The sequence below is a fragment of the Catharus ustulatus genome, chromosome 12, assembly GCF_009819885.2.
Source record: "Catharus ustulatus isolate bCatUst1 chromosome 12, bCatUst1.pri.v2, whole genome shotgun sequence".
Lineage (NCBI taxonomy): Eukaryota > Metazoa > Chordata > Aves > Passeriformes > Turdidae > Catharus > Catharus ustulatus.
The window spans coordinates 464,212-478,806 of NC_046232.1; the positions used below are offsets into that span (position 1 = coordinate 464,212).

General features: G+C 43.9%; 1 protein-coding gene across 7 annotated transcripts in view; it reads right to left on the reverse strand.

Annotated features, from left to right (window-relative positions):
• HERC1 (HECT and RLD domain containing E3 ubiquitin protein ligase family member 1) overlaps positions 1-14,595 on the reverse strand; it is a 95,780-nt gene that overhangs the window by 47,504 nt on the left and 33,681 nt on the right. For 4 of the 7 annotated variants that reach the window (XM_033071137.2, XM_033071135.2, XM_033071138.2 and 1 more), the window contains exons 23-31: positions 10,554-10,860; positions 9,391-9,511; positions 9,054-9,105; positions 6,198-6,263; positions 2,920-3,191; positions 2,387-2,602; positions 2,177-2,297; positions 1,411-1,648; positions 342-535 (exon numbers count right to left, since the gene is read on the reverse strand). In XM_033071137.2, coding sequence (XP_032927028.1) covers positions 342-535; positions 1,411-1,648; positions 2,177-2,297; positions 2,387-2,602; positions 2,920-3,191; positions 6,198-6,263; positions 9,054-9,105; positions 9,391-9,511; positions 10,554-10,860 — 1,587 coding nt within the window. The remainder of the gene's footprint in view (positions 1-341; positions 536-1,410; positions 1,649-2,176; positions 2,298-2,386; positions 2,603-2,919; positions 3,192-6,197; positions 6,264-9,053; positions 9,106-9,390; positions 9,512-10,553; positions 10,861-14,595) is intronic. The other 3 variants (XM_042779661.1, XM_033071139.2, XM_033071136.2) reach the window with 2 other exon arrangements.

The window sequence follows — 14,595 nt, forward strand, 5'->3', positions numbered from 1 at the left end:
GTTTGAAATTTCCCTAATTCTTATGACCACATTTATGAAAAACACAATGACCACCAACTCAGTTTTCAAGAAAAGTTGTATTCTCCTCCTAATTCCATGCCCAGTCAAGTAATTCCTGTTCACAGTCTGCTCCTACCCTTGCAGCTTTGTGGATTAATTCTATATAAATCTGAACTGAGCACAAAAGCATTTGATGACTTTAATCTAATTTACAGAATTAAAAATGATACAACAAAAACCAATACACAATAGAATGGATAAAGACCTTAGCATTCAGTGGTTTCTTCTATTATGTTTCCTGGCATTTCAGAATCGTAACAGATATTATGTAAGATGATTACCTCTGAAGTCTCTCTTCTCATTATCCCCATTTGAATCCACCTTTTTTGACTCCATTTCACCTTCCTCCCCTTCCCCTTCTGCAAAGGAAACCATCAGCATCACACCAGCTTGTGACAGCAAGTTCTTCAGCTGGCTGCATAATAAATCCAGCAATGACTGCACCACCTTTGGGCTCAATTTATCTGCATAGGTTCTGTACACACACACAAAGAAAAAGTAAGAGTACTTGAGACCTGATCCAAGGAACGATAATTGCAGCAGGTTACTTTTCCCCATCCCCCACCATAGGCTTAGATTCTTTTTATTACTTAAATCCTATTTTTAAAACAAATTAAAACAGTCTAATCTTTGGAGTCAAAGGATAAATTTTCAGTATCTTCTGGGGAAAAAGGGAACAACTCTGTTAATCCTAATGACACTGTAATTTCTAAAGACAGGATGCTGTCTCTGTGATGGATTTTTTTGGTGTAGGATTATTGGGTTTTTTTACATAACAGATTTGGCAGGTAAATGCATTGTGTTGTACAAAGACTGACAGGAAGATGCATGTACTGAATATCAAACCATACTCTCACTTCAACTACAAAACACTTTCTCCACTGCTGTGTTCTCTACTGAGTAAGACTAAATATTTAAGAATTGCTGGGACTTTGCATGCTGTCCCACGGTCTAGCTGAGACTCCTATTGCTCAGAAAATTCTTTCATATTCTGGGAAGAAGCTCAATGTCCTGCTCTGAGGAACTCCCACGTTATCAGTATTGTTTTTACACAGCAACAGAAAGTCTTATCATATCAACTGAACACATCTCCACACAAAGCTGAAGTAGCAAACTGGGGATTACCAGAATACAGTGTTTACAGACCACAAAGTTGTGACTATTCAAGTTCAAATATTTGTTAGCCTTACATATATCTTTCCTATGAATAAGGTGACAACTCTTCCCCCTGCCCCCTTCACTTATGCATTTCTGAGCAACACTTATTGTCCTAATGAGAGCTCACACAGTATTTTTCAAGGGTGCTGACAAGCTCAGTGATGAAGTTTCCCAAAAGCAAGGGACACTCACCCTGTGGTGATAGCCAGGATCTGCAGCAGCCTCGTGCTGGCTACTTTCAAAGCTGTGCTGAGCTGAGAAATGCCAGTTTTGGGCAGTAGCTGCAGGGGCTGTCCCAACATGGTGTCTGTGCCACACAGCTGGGACAGCACATTCAGTAGCCCCGTGGAAATGGCCAAGGAGACATCAACGGGTTGGTAGTGCACGCTGAGAGCAAAGACTGTCACCAACAGGAGACGTTGCTGTGCCTCTAAGGTTAAAGTAAAGTTGGTTTTCATTAGTAACTTGTTCAGAGTAAGAATACTAAGACAAAATATTAGTAGATTATTTTTAAAATATAATTAAATTATCAAAGAAAAAGTGAGTCTTGTCAGACACTTTGATGAACCATTGCACTCTTCTTTAACTCAATGTAACTGTGTCAAAATTGTCCAAGAAAGAGTAGCACACAGATCTGGGTTGTGATATAAACATTCTAAGTTGTGATATAAATGTTAAATCTCAAACCAGAATCTTCTCCCTGAGGTAAGGATAACTAGGTGAAATACTTCATTTTGCACTTGTTTCACATTGTTTCTCAAAGTGAAACACCAAAACGACCCAGGTAGGAATGGCCACTGGGTTCTACCAACAAATGCACATTTCTCTCTTCTAGAGAAAGTTAGATAGGTCATTCAGTGAATTCTGGCCACTAATATCAAAGTCTGCCTTGGAAAACACACAAGTTGTTCTACTGTACATAGAGAACATCTGGTTTGCAAATCTGCTTTTCACTTACCTATATGATGCTTATTAGCTTGCAGAGCTCTTTCTAATGTAGCAGATAACTGCTGGTAAATTTTGTGCACAGCCACCTGGATTTCAATTTGAATACTCCTCTTGGCTGCTCTGATACCATCCTGGGCCAAACAAACAAATAAATATTCTAGAAACTGAGCCATTTTCATCATTGGCTTATTGAAACAGCAGAAAGTGCTGCAGTACACACCTGGTAGTGATGCAATCTTACACTCTCTCCTTTGGCCCCTGCATGTCCTACAGTGCCCAGACCAAAGCAGCCTGCAAGGAACTGCAGTCTAACAGAAGTGAGCAGCGAAGACGACTGAAATCCTGGCACTTGGCGGCTCCCCATTAATGGCACACAGCCTTTCTCCTCCATTCCTGACAGAAGCACCAAAATCTGATGAAGTGCTTCCAGACGGAGCTAAAAATAAAGGCAGGCAAAAGACAATATTGAGTAAGTAGCCAGTACCCTAGAAACGGAAATTGGATACTGAACTGTAAGCAAGGATGAAGGACGTCACTGTTTTCTCCTTTACATATTTTTTTTAAAGGGAACACTTCCAGTTTTGTTTCAAAGTTTGTTTATAGAATGTTCCCAGTTCCAGTTAAGATATTTAACAGCAAAGAAGGGGAAATTACTTTAATAGATCGAATTTGGACACTCTTTCAAAAAAAAAAAAACTACTATAATAAGCATAATGTATGAAGACTAGGAAAAGCTGTTCAACTGAAATTTACCTCAGCCCTCAACTGCTGCTGCTCCATTGCAATTATTGATGCTTGTGGACTGGTAGACATACTTTCCTCTGGCTCCTTAAATCCTGGGGAGTTTCCCACATCTCCACTTACAAAACTGACAGCGTTTTCAATCAGAGTATGAACTCCAAGGGATCTTGAGAGATCGAAATCAGACTCAACAAATGAGTAGGAGGATGTGTACAACCAATCTTTGCTGTGCTTCAGGCGAACCCACGAGTCACTCAGAGATTCCATCTGACTGTGCACTGCTCCTAGAGACACACAGAGGCAAGTCTCATCAACCCTACTTCAGGTAACACATTTTTACAGCAGGTAGAGGCTGAGCTGCTTCTACTGACACGTGAAAAATGAATATTCATGTTAATTATACCATGCATTAAGCAATTTAGAGCAAAACACTTGATTTAAATTTACAGCAATTTCCTTAAAGAAAAGGCTGTTTTTCTTTTAAATGTTAAGCACTATTGCAACAAGCTGCCATGTGAAAAAACAAAAAGAAGCCACTCAAACTGCCCAGCTTAAAGCTAGAACACTGAATAAAAATGCTTTGCAGCTAAATGACAAAACAGTAAAGGAAAGATTTTCTACCAACACAACTTAGGTACCTGGATATTTACTTTGAGGTTTAAACATAAAGCAAAAGTGGTCGTGTTTTTAATCAAGCCACTGTATTTCATAATTTTGAAAAAGCACAGTGTTATTTTCAATGAAATATTTAGAGAATTCATAACTGCAGAGGAGAACAAAATTTTTTAGACTAACAGAGAACATTGACTCAAGACAGATACATGTGCATTAAATACTATCTAGAGTAAGTCTAGATAGTAATTCTACATCTCTGGCAGTTTCACAAGTCTATTTTCAATAATTTCCTATCATCAAGCATGTCATTACCTGAAACTTTACCGCCACTAATAAATGGACTCCTTCAAAGGAGCATCAGTCATCAGCCTGCAGCACTGGAATTTATCACAATAGGTTTGATCTCATTTGCAACAGAGTTTTGCTAGAACTCTCTCCCTGGCACAAATGAGTGCCATGCCACTCAAGTCATAACTTCATTAGCACTTAATTGATAGGCATCAGTCAGTATTTCCCTCCTTTAGTAAGGGCTGTTTGCCCACTAAGAGCCATGCAAAGGATTATAAGAGGGCACATCCTAGTCAGAGGAACTTCCCATCTGTACAGAGACAGTGTCCAGAGACCTCTGTGGAAACCTAAACTGTGTCTAAACTCACTTTGAAATTTTAGTTTAGATTATTTACATGATGTACAAAAATGTCTAAGTATTTATCTACCTTGTGTACATTAAGTTATAATGGGTAGAATCACAACTTCCTCACAGTACTTGTACAAATGTATATTACTTCAGGTTTAAACATCTTTCTGCAGGGTATCAGCTTCAAACATTATTAAACATGTATGCATTTTCAGGGAAAAGTCACAAAAATTCACAGGAATTCATCTCTCCAAAGCTTGCTTTCATAAGTAGGGCTGAGTTCCAATGGTAACAGCCAGATCCAAATTTCAGGGCCTCTTTAAACACTGCCTACAGTAGCTGCTCATGGCAACAAGCAAAGACAGACACAGAGGTTTTGAACTTGGGCTGACTTTCCTAGCAACCTACATAACTTTTCCTGAAGTAGAGGCAAAATGCTGTTATTCTGCCAATGAGTCAGCACCTGCAGGTCACAATTTGCACCTTCACGCAATTTACAAATTCAAAATACTGCGAAATTTTGCTTTTCTTTTGCCAGCCAGGTTACCTTCGCTTAGTTGGCAAAAATTTAATTGTCAGGGCTACAAATTATGAAAGCCTATTCATACCCCATTTTGTTTTCAGTAAATAGTGTTAATGTGCACTTCCATAGCATTCCTTACACTTGCTATTAGGAAGACTGCTACGGCCTCGGAAAGAACCATCATGGTACTTAGGTCATACAGACTCAAGTTTCTTTTGGATAATGCAAAGATCATGTTAAAACACTTATTTTCAAAGTGGAATTTAATTTCCTAATCTCTGCTGCTTTACCTAACACAGTAAGACTACATGGTTTGGTCATGTTTACTATGAAGAAATTTAAAGAAAATGTTACTGAATTCTACAATTTATACCTGGCAATAATATTTAAAACAAACACCAGATCAGCTGCCTCCAATTTTAACATCAAGTCTTAAAATAGTTGCTTTAAAGCTTTCCTTTAAAATCTAAGTTACATGGGGAAGTGGCTGGTGAGAAACATAAAATAAATAAGACAGAACAGAACAAATAGGTGCTAAAATTCTTGGTTTCCTGGCAAGTGCATGGTGAACAGAGCCCAGGGGAGAGGATAAATGAAGCCTCAGATTACCCACAGGAAGCACAGCCAAACCATTTCCAAGTGCACGTAACACTCTTGTTGCCTGCACACAACAGCCCTTTCCAAAAGCCCCAAGAGCCCTCCAGCCCTCAATGCAGCCCACAGAGACTTCAGCTGCCTCCCCTCCACTGCCCACACTGTTCCATGCCACTGCACAGGACCAAAGCATTTGCAAAGAAACAAATCCAATTCCAGCGGCTTACATCATAAGCTAAAGGAAACCTTTAATAGATTTACAGAACATCAGGAGAAAATTTCGTTTTGATAGGCAACAAACCTTTTAAGAAACCCAACCATGTATTAATAAAACCCTAAATTATTTTGTATTTGAAGAGACAATGATGTCTTAGCTAATTGTTTCAGTACCAAATGCAAGAATGTTTAAATGTAAGACCAATGTAAAATCATTTCTAATTTGGAGAAAAGTGCAATGATTACAAATGACAGATTAAATGTAAAACAATGAAAGTTATAACTGAAAGGAGAGAGTTTAAACACAAATATGTCAGAAATCAAAGAATCATATCTCAGAACTAAAAATGTTTAATCATTAGGGCACAGAGATCTGAAAGCAATTTTTTCCCTCTTGAAGATATTGCATATCAGCAGAAGAACCAAATGTATGATTTGTTCTACATTGGAGCTCAGCCTGGTTCTGTGTAACATCAATCACACAGAAGTGATTGCAGCACAGCGCTTCCAGAAGCCTCTACAATCACATGAACAGAGTTGCACAGACCAATAAACCTGAAGCTTACAGTAAAACAAGAAGTTTACTTGTCCTTATAAGCCAGCTAGTAATAATGGGTTTTCTAAATGAATGTGGCACAGCTGCAATGCACACTTTATAAAACAAAAAATATGTAGGGAAGCTATAGAGACAAAAAATAAACATGCCATCAGTTACTTGCTTGAAGCTCTTCTTTTTTCTGGGGCTCAAGTGGCCAAAAAGGAGTAAATACACTACACCACACAAGAATCAGAAGACAAAAGCAGACATTTGAAACAGAAGGTAACATACTCATAAAATCTCTGCCTCATATTATTCTGACTTAAACAATCAGTCTCATCTCAATCAATACAATATACCAATCAGCAAGGTACATGAAAAAAGCATTTACTCTAGTTTGGCATGAATACAGCCTGGAAAACAGTCTTTCTAAATTCTCCAGCTTCAAGGAAAAAAGAAATAATCTCCTGTAGCACAGCTGTATGCATTCATGTGTCTATTCTTGTTTGGTGAAGTCCTTTCCTTAAGCACAATTAGTTAATTTTCAAAGGCAGAATTCATTACTGCAGGTACACTGAAGTATTTCAATTCCATTTGGATCTCAGTTAAGTTGCTGCTATTTTTTGAGCAGCCCAGTTGTGTTAGTAAGGCACAGCAGTACACATAATATGCTGGAATTCAGGGAGTTCAGCTGGAGGTGATCAGAAGCCCAGAATGAGGACTTTCACTGATGTGCAGCTTTGTGACTGCCCTGCAGGCTGTGCTTTCCTTACTGCTGTGCACCTAACGTGGTGTACAGCACCCCACAGGCACTGCACACACCTACATCTGCAGCACACCCTCTGGATCTGCAAAACTGAAAAAATTCATCTAAGCAACAGAAAAAACAAAGGGCTTAGATACAAGGAGAAAACAACAACAACGTGCTACTCATCATCCCTTACTGCAAAATCACGCAAAAAGACTTTTTCTGTAGGGATGGAAGGAAAAGGTTACTAATACAAAAATAACTGAATAATAGCAAGGAACAAGATAATCAAAGTATCCTCAGGCTGAAGTAGGAGTAGCCCAGTCCTCTTTCTGAATAGACAGAATCAATTAAGAAGGCAATTAAAATAAAGATTGGACTGAGTGGCTAAGATACTAATTAAATTAACAGTGAATGCTTTTCCTTCCATACTCATCTGCAAGAGCATTGGAATTCACAGTACTATCTCCTTTATTAGTCACAGCATGCCACAAGAAGATAACACTGAAGGGGATTCACCATATATCCACAGTTGGCACTGCACCGTGCTGGCCACATGACAAGGGGTGAACAATCCAAAAAAGATGCAAGCTATACCCTCACCAAACACTGGGCCATGTTTCAGTTCGAGAAGATAACTAGGATTCACAGAACAGACATGTCACAAGAGACAAAAGACCATAAAAAGCACTGAGCTGAACAGCCCATCCATTTATCACACAGATATTTGTAGATCTTTTCCCGACCTTGACAGATGAATGAAGAATATTTCCCTGTAGTGCACCCTGCATTCCCTGACTCTGGCATTGCTTATCAACCAAACTGCCATATGCGTCACTCAGCACAAGCACACAAGTTTGCATTACTGTCTGCTAACTCCCAAGGAAGCCTTCCAGTACCAAACACAGGCATCTCTGCATGTTGTGACATGGTTCACTCTGCAAATGAGCTGCTTGAGCTTCTTTTTAGGTTCTGGGCAGATTCACTGTATTTACCCATTTCTCTTCGGTGTTCAGACCTGCTAGAAACCTTGCTTTAGTAAGTTTTGATGAAGTCTACTCTTGCACTGTTCCTCACTTCCTCAGGCTCTTGACCAAGGCAACATGGGCCCAAGCAACAGCCCAGGAACCACAATCCATGAGACATATTGCAGCTGAGACCTCGTCCAAGATCATTTCCTAGGTTACTTTTAGGACACAGAGGATGTCACCTACAGAATTCTGTGTCAGAGTAATGGCAAAGCCAAAAATGCCGACTTGAAAGCTTGTCCTGCAGATCAGGGGGCTGACAGACGCCTTCTGACAGATCTAACCCTGAGAATACCATGATCCATCTGCAGCCACAGTAAAAGCAGCTCTAGTGCATTTCTTTATTTGTTCAACTGTTTCAATTGATTACAAATGGACAAAGCATCTCTTTCCACATTACTTAAATATTGAAAAAATCCAATGGATGCTGCCACTGATATCACCCTTTGCAATTCCAAGAGGCTTTAAGACGCATGAAACCTCTGAGTACTCTGCTCAAGGATGCAGCCTTTTAAACCAGAACTCTTACCTTACCCAACAGTATCAAGGCTTCTGGTACTGAGGCATATCATAACTGAACCTAATTCCTGTTTGCATAGTCCCACATTTTTTACAGACACAGCAGACCTGAGCTGTGATTCTCAGACAGATTCGGCATCATTCCCATGGAAGGGGGACTTTTTAGTCCCTCAACCACCTGCTACTAAGGAGCTCCCTGAGATTCCCCAGGATGAAGCAGTAACAAAGAGCAATAGAAAACATGGTTGTTAGCTTCTGTAAGTGTGCTGGTGTTCAAAGGATGCAAAGTAAAGCAGTGTCTTGTGAATGCAAGCTCTCCAGGTTCAAGCACATTTTATGGTAAAAGTTCATTGTTAGCACAAGAATAGAATGTTCCACGTAAACTTCTCTCACAGTTCTTCATTCCTGAAGTCACATGAGTGAAAACAATGCACGTTTCTGATTCACTTAACAGAAAGCCTCACTTGTTTCAAAAGAGAAATTCTACAATTCTAGAAACCAGAATGAAGAGTTATAACCAAGGAAATACTATAACCAAGCCACAAAGCAACAAAACTTCACACAACACACAGTTGGTAACAATTATTTTAATTTTTTAATGCTCAGCTTTAACACTTGTTATGTAACTGTAAACTGTATGCAACTGTATGCAACTGCAAACATAGTTTAACTCAAGAAAGTCTAACATTTATCAGGTTAGTATTCACTAGGTAAACAACAGAACTTACCTCTCTTCCTGTGTGATGCTGCCAAATCCAAATCAACATTTCTTCTTCCACTCTAGATTAAAAAGATTAATAAAAGCCTCATTTCGTCAGGTGATTGTATGTGGTGCGTAACATTAGAGCATTTATATTTCATCCCTCACCCATAAAAGTGAGACAGTTAACAAAGCCATAATTATTTCTAATTTTTTTACCATTAGTGCTTTCTCTTAACAATGATGAATTAACGTACCAAAACACAATAAACAAATGTTTCAGATGCTAAACAAACGTTTCAGATGTACTTCCCATATAAACATTCTATTGACAATCCCTAAATACATCATGCTGATTTACTTACCAGTGAATAACCTTCCTCATCTGATTCTGGCTGAGACAAATCAGATTCACTTCTTGACTTCATCAGTCTGTAGCTTGAGTTTGCATGGATTGAGCGACTTTCTGCTGTAAGACTTTCACTCCTGCTTCAGGTGCACACACACAGAGGGAAAAAAACCCCAGGTATTACACAAAGGTAAGAGCTGATAGCCAAATTTAGCAGGTGTCACAGTTTTATTTGGGAGGAGACTAGCACAGAACATCACAAGACCACATTGAAGAGGAAAAGAGTGGTCTGATGGCTTCAATTATGTTTATAAAGGGTATTAGTAAACTTTGTTACTTCTTAGCAGCCTTACTGGTCAACTGAACCATGTCAACCTCATATGGGTGATTGCTCTAGAGCCTTGGTAAGTATTACACAGAGTAAACAGAAACAGTCTGAGCTGAGAGACAAGAAACAGAGACAGAGTAAGTGGGTGAAAAAGCACTGAACTTATTAAAAACCCACCCATAAAATGCATCCTAAAGTTGATATGCTGGAGATGAAAGCCACTTTGACAATGACAGAGGCAGCCACCCATGCTTTAGGGACTAGATTTCCAAAAAGAGGTAAAAAGAATAAAATATTTATAATTTTCCTCTCCAATATCTTAATACCTTTCCCATCAATATCTTAATTTAAATTATAAAAAAAAATATAAGCCATTCCTATGATAGGAATATTTGTAAAAATCAATCATGAACACCACTTTTGTCATAATAGGCTTTCAATCTTTTGTTTTAAATATACAGGGTTTTTTAACACTACTATACACAACATTAATACGGTTCATAAAACCATAAATATGGCAAAAACATTCCAAACATAAACAAATTACAGGAAATATAAACAATTTTTCCCAGTGCCTCATGCTATTTATACCTGTTGATCTGAACTATTTACCACTAAGTCCAACTTTGAAACTTAAATAGGGCCCACAGAGAGCAAAACTCTTCAGGTTTAGTTAGCATGGCCAAGGAAAATTGAGAAAAATCACTGTTTTCAACAGAGGCACAGCACTGTTCTCAGCAGAAATTCTCTTCTAAAATGACTGCAATAATGTTCAGAGGAAGCCTGGGGGTGTTGAGTCAATTCTAAAGGAACAGAGAAGAGCTAAGCAGGGTGCAGTCAGCAAAGCCCACCTGGTCATGAGCCCGATGCCCTCAGGAGCAGCACAGGGAGGCTGCTGCAGCTGCCCCTCCTCCCTGGGCTTCTGCAGCTGCTCCAGGACAGGGCTGACACCCAGGATCAGCAGGGCGCATCTGTGGATCACTGAGTTGCAGGCAGCAGTGTACACATCCTGCCCTTCTGTCAGATCTGTGCTGATCCTCCTCTCCTGCTGGGACTGGGCAGGGCCCTCATCCAACCTGGGCCCTGTGCCCGAGCCCAGCCTGTCCCGGTCCCGGCTGCGCGCCACTTCCCGGGCTGATAGGAAACATTGAAAGATTTCTGTAACACGCAACACAGAGAGAGAGTCTTAACTTCACACACAGCCACAGGAACACATCATCTAACACCTGCCAACACCTGCCCCACTATCAAGAACAATCAATGCTTTTCTAACAGTAAAAGAATGCAAGAATAATACAGTGCCATAAAAAATGTCATGCAAACGAGTTAAATGAAGTATTTACATTACGTTAATTTTAAAATGAAGGACAACGCACTTTGACAGAACACTTTGACGAACTTTGACAGAAAACTCTTTCAGTGTCTTACTGCAACCCAACTCCTGTTTGAATAGTCTCAAAGAGAAAGAGATTATTTCATGTTTGCCTTTTAGCAGATTTACAGTAGTTTCACGAATACAAGCCGCACGGATTATAAGCCGCACCCCCGGTGCCTCGACAATGTTGCTGTCTTTGTCAATAGATAAGCCGCACCCCGAATATTAGCCGCTTTCGTTCGTCGCGAGAATCCGTGCGCAGCTTTCACAAATTGGCCAATTAGTAACAGGATCGCGGCATAGCGGGCTTTACTGGCTCGGGGCGGGGCCAGGCAGGCTCGGCCCGCTCATGGTTGCCGACGGGGCCGGGTGGCCCAGCTCAGCGCCACGGCTCGGCGGGGCTGGCCGGGTGGTGCTGCCGCCGCCGCCGGGCTCGCTGGCCCCCCTCTCCCGTCAGCACCGCCCCGCGGCCGCGTTCGCTCGCCCAGCTGGCAGGGCTGCCGCCGCCGCCGCCGGGCTCGCCGGCCGCCCCGCGCCGCGTTCGCTCGCCCGGCCAGCGGGTTGCCACCGCCGCCGCCGCCGGGCTCGCCGCTCGCCCCGCGCCGCGCTCGCCCCGCGCCGCGTTCGCTCGCGCCGCGCCCGCCCCGCGTTCGCTCGCGCCGCTTTCGCTCGCGCCGCGCCCGCCCCGCGTTCGCTCGCGCCGCTTTCGCTCGCGCCGCGCCCGCCCCGCGTTCGCTCGCGCCGCTTTCCCTCGCGCCGCGTTCGCTCGCGCCGCTTTCGCTCGCGCCGCTTTCGCTCGCACCGCGCCCGCCCCACGCCGCACTCGCCCCGCCCCGCGTTCGCTCGCGCCGCTTTCGCTCGCGCCGCGCCCGCCCCGCGTTCGCTCGCGCCGCTTTCCCTCGCGCCGCGTTCGCTCGCGCCGCTTTCGCTCGCGCCGCTTTCACTCGCACCGCGCCCGCCCCACGCCGCACTCGCCCCGCGCCGCTTTCGCTCGCGCCGCTTTCGCTCGCGCCGCGCCCGCCCCGCGCCGCGCTCGCCCCGCGCCCGCCCCGCGCCGCGCCCGCCCCGCTTTCGCTCGCGCCGCGCCCGCCCCGCGCCGCGCTCGCCCCGCGCCGCTTTCGCTCGCGCCGCGCCCGCCCCGCGCCGCGCCCGCCCCGCGCCGCTTTCGCTCGCGCCGCGCCCGCCCCGCGCCGCGTTCGCTCGCGCCGCGTTCGCTCGCGCCGCTTTCGCTCGCGCCGCGCCCGCCCCGCGCCGCGTCCGCTCGCGCCGCTTTCGCTCGCGCCGCGCCCGCCCCGCGCCCGCCCGCGCCGCTTTCGCTCGCGCCGCGCCGCGTTCGCTCGCACCGCGCCTCGCTCGCCCTGCGCCGCGCCTCGCTCGCCCCGCGCCTCGCTCGCCCTGCGCCGTGCCTCGCTCGCCCCGCGCCGCGTTCGCTCGCCCCACGCCGCGTTCGCTCGCCCCACGCCGCGTTCGCTCGCCCCACGCCGCGTTCGCTCGCCCCGCCGGCAGGGCTGCTGCCGCCGCTGCCAGGCTCGCCGGCCGCCCCCTCCCGTCTGCACCGCCGCCGCGTTTGCTTGCCCTGGCCGGCACTGCAGGCCCCCGCACCGCCGGGCTCTCCCACGCTGCTGGCCCCGATTCTGCTGGGCTTCCCCCGCTCTCAGGCAGCCCCACCCGCCGGCCTTCCTGCTTCTGCCATGCTCCCCTGCACTGCTAGCCCCAGTTCTCCCGGGCTCCCCCGCCCTGTTGGCTCAGGCTCTGCCGCCCTCCCTGCCCCGCCCTGCTGGCTCAGGCTCTGCCGCCTGCCCCCCGCACTGCTGGCCCCGCCTCTGCCAGGCTTTCCCACCTCTGCCGGGGCCGGCCGGGCTCCAGCTTGGCTTGGGGCTGCCGCGGGCTCTCACTTCCGTGTTGGCAGCTTTTAGAATTTTGTTAATGTATTAGCCGCCCCGGAATATTGGCCGCACTTGCGGGTTTCCACCAAAATTTTGGTCAAATTGGTGCGGCTTGTATTCGTGAAATTACTGTATATAAAATAATGCTTCTGTAAATCTGCATTGCAGACACGAGAGCATTTCCAATTTAATACCAGAACAGTTTCAAGCTTTTATTAGCTTTGGGCAGTACAATGAAGATCCTATCAAAATTCTTAGCCTATACTTTACTTAATTCTGCTGTAGTCTGAAGGGTCAGATTCTTCTAAAGAGTATGTGTGAGAGAACTCCTCATCTATGTCCAAAGAACTCAAGTTCTCTTGATTTAATAATTTTCATTTTAAAGATTCAGGTCTCCTTTGGAAAGGCAAAGGTAAAACTAAATACTTCCTTCACTGATATGAATAGAGCTCCACATGTCAGGTTCAGTATCCCTTAGGAACACAAGTGAGAGAGTCTTCCTCTCATCACCTTCCTGCTTATCTGTGCATGTAACACTATTGTCTGGCTGGATGTTTCTGGATACGTTTCCTTTATTGTACCCAGAAGCCCTGCCCAGATGGAATTTGAGAGCTCTGAGTATTTGCCCAGAATAATTGCAAATCAAGCAGCCCTGCATGCACTGAGGAGGTGAGGTGTAAATCTTCTAGAATCACAAATCAGCTCATGAATGCGCACTTCAGTTGCACTGTCCATGGAGTGGCACATCCTATAAAACTAAAGGTGTAACACATGTTTTGGTCAGTGAGGTCCCAAAGAGAAATGTGGGAAATGGGAAACTGTCAGCAAAACCAGAGATGACAGCAGAGACTGGAAAAAGATAAACATTCTAACAATATTTGGAAAAGAAAAAGAAAACTCTGCAGCTGCAGAAAATATTTCAAGTCAGTCAATTTCATTTTTAAGCTACATACATTCTACAGAAACATTCCAAGGCTAACACAAATGCTGTCTTGGAGAACACTCAGTTTACAACAGAGAAAAAAACAACCTTGTATGACTGTCTGTTGCTTTACTGAAACTGCAAAAATTAAGGATTCAGAACCCCACCAAGCTAGACTACAAACCCCAATCAGTGTAACAACAGTTTGTGAAATTCGCCTTTTTCAAACTATCTTCTGAAGAATTAAACAAGACACTTAGAAAGCCCAGGAGAAAACATGGCAAATAGTGTTAAAAATACCAAACTCTGACTAAAACCTCCACGTTTTTAAGAGCAGAGATACTCAAAGACAGAAGTGAATTCCAACACAGTCCACTATTATCAAGTTTTGTTTTGAAACTTCAGAATAACATTACCCTTCAAAGCTTACTACATAAAATAGTAACACATATAAACACAGCCAAAATTCTGTATCTAAATACTGATGAAAACTTTCAAATGATCACATCTATTGACCAGAACTTTAGAGAAAACAAGACAAAACCAAGTAGCCTTGTAGAGAGTGCATACAGAAATGCTGCTATGTCAGATGCCCTGAACTGCAGTGAGTTCACTTAGTATTCACATTCCTTTGTATCTAAAAACTTTCCTGAAACATAAAAAATACCACATCATTGTATAAAAATAAATTTCTCAAAATGTTCATGCAG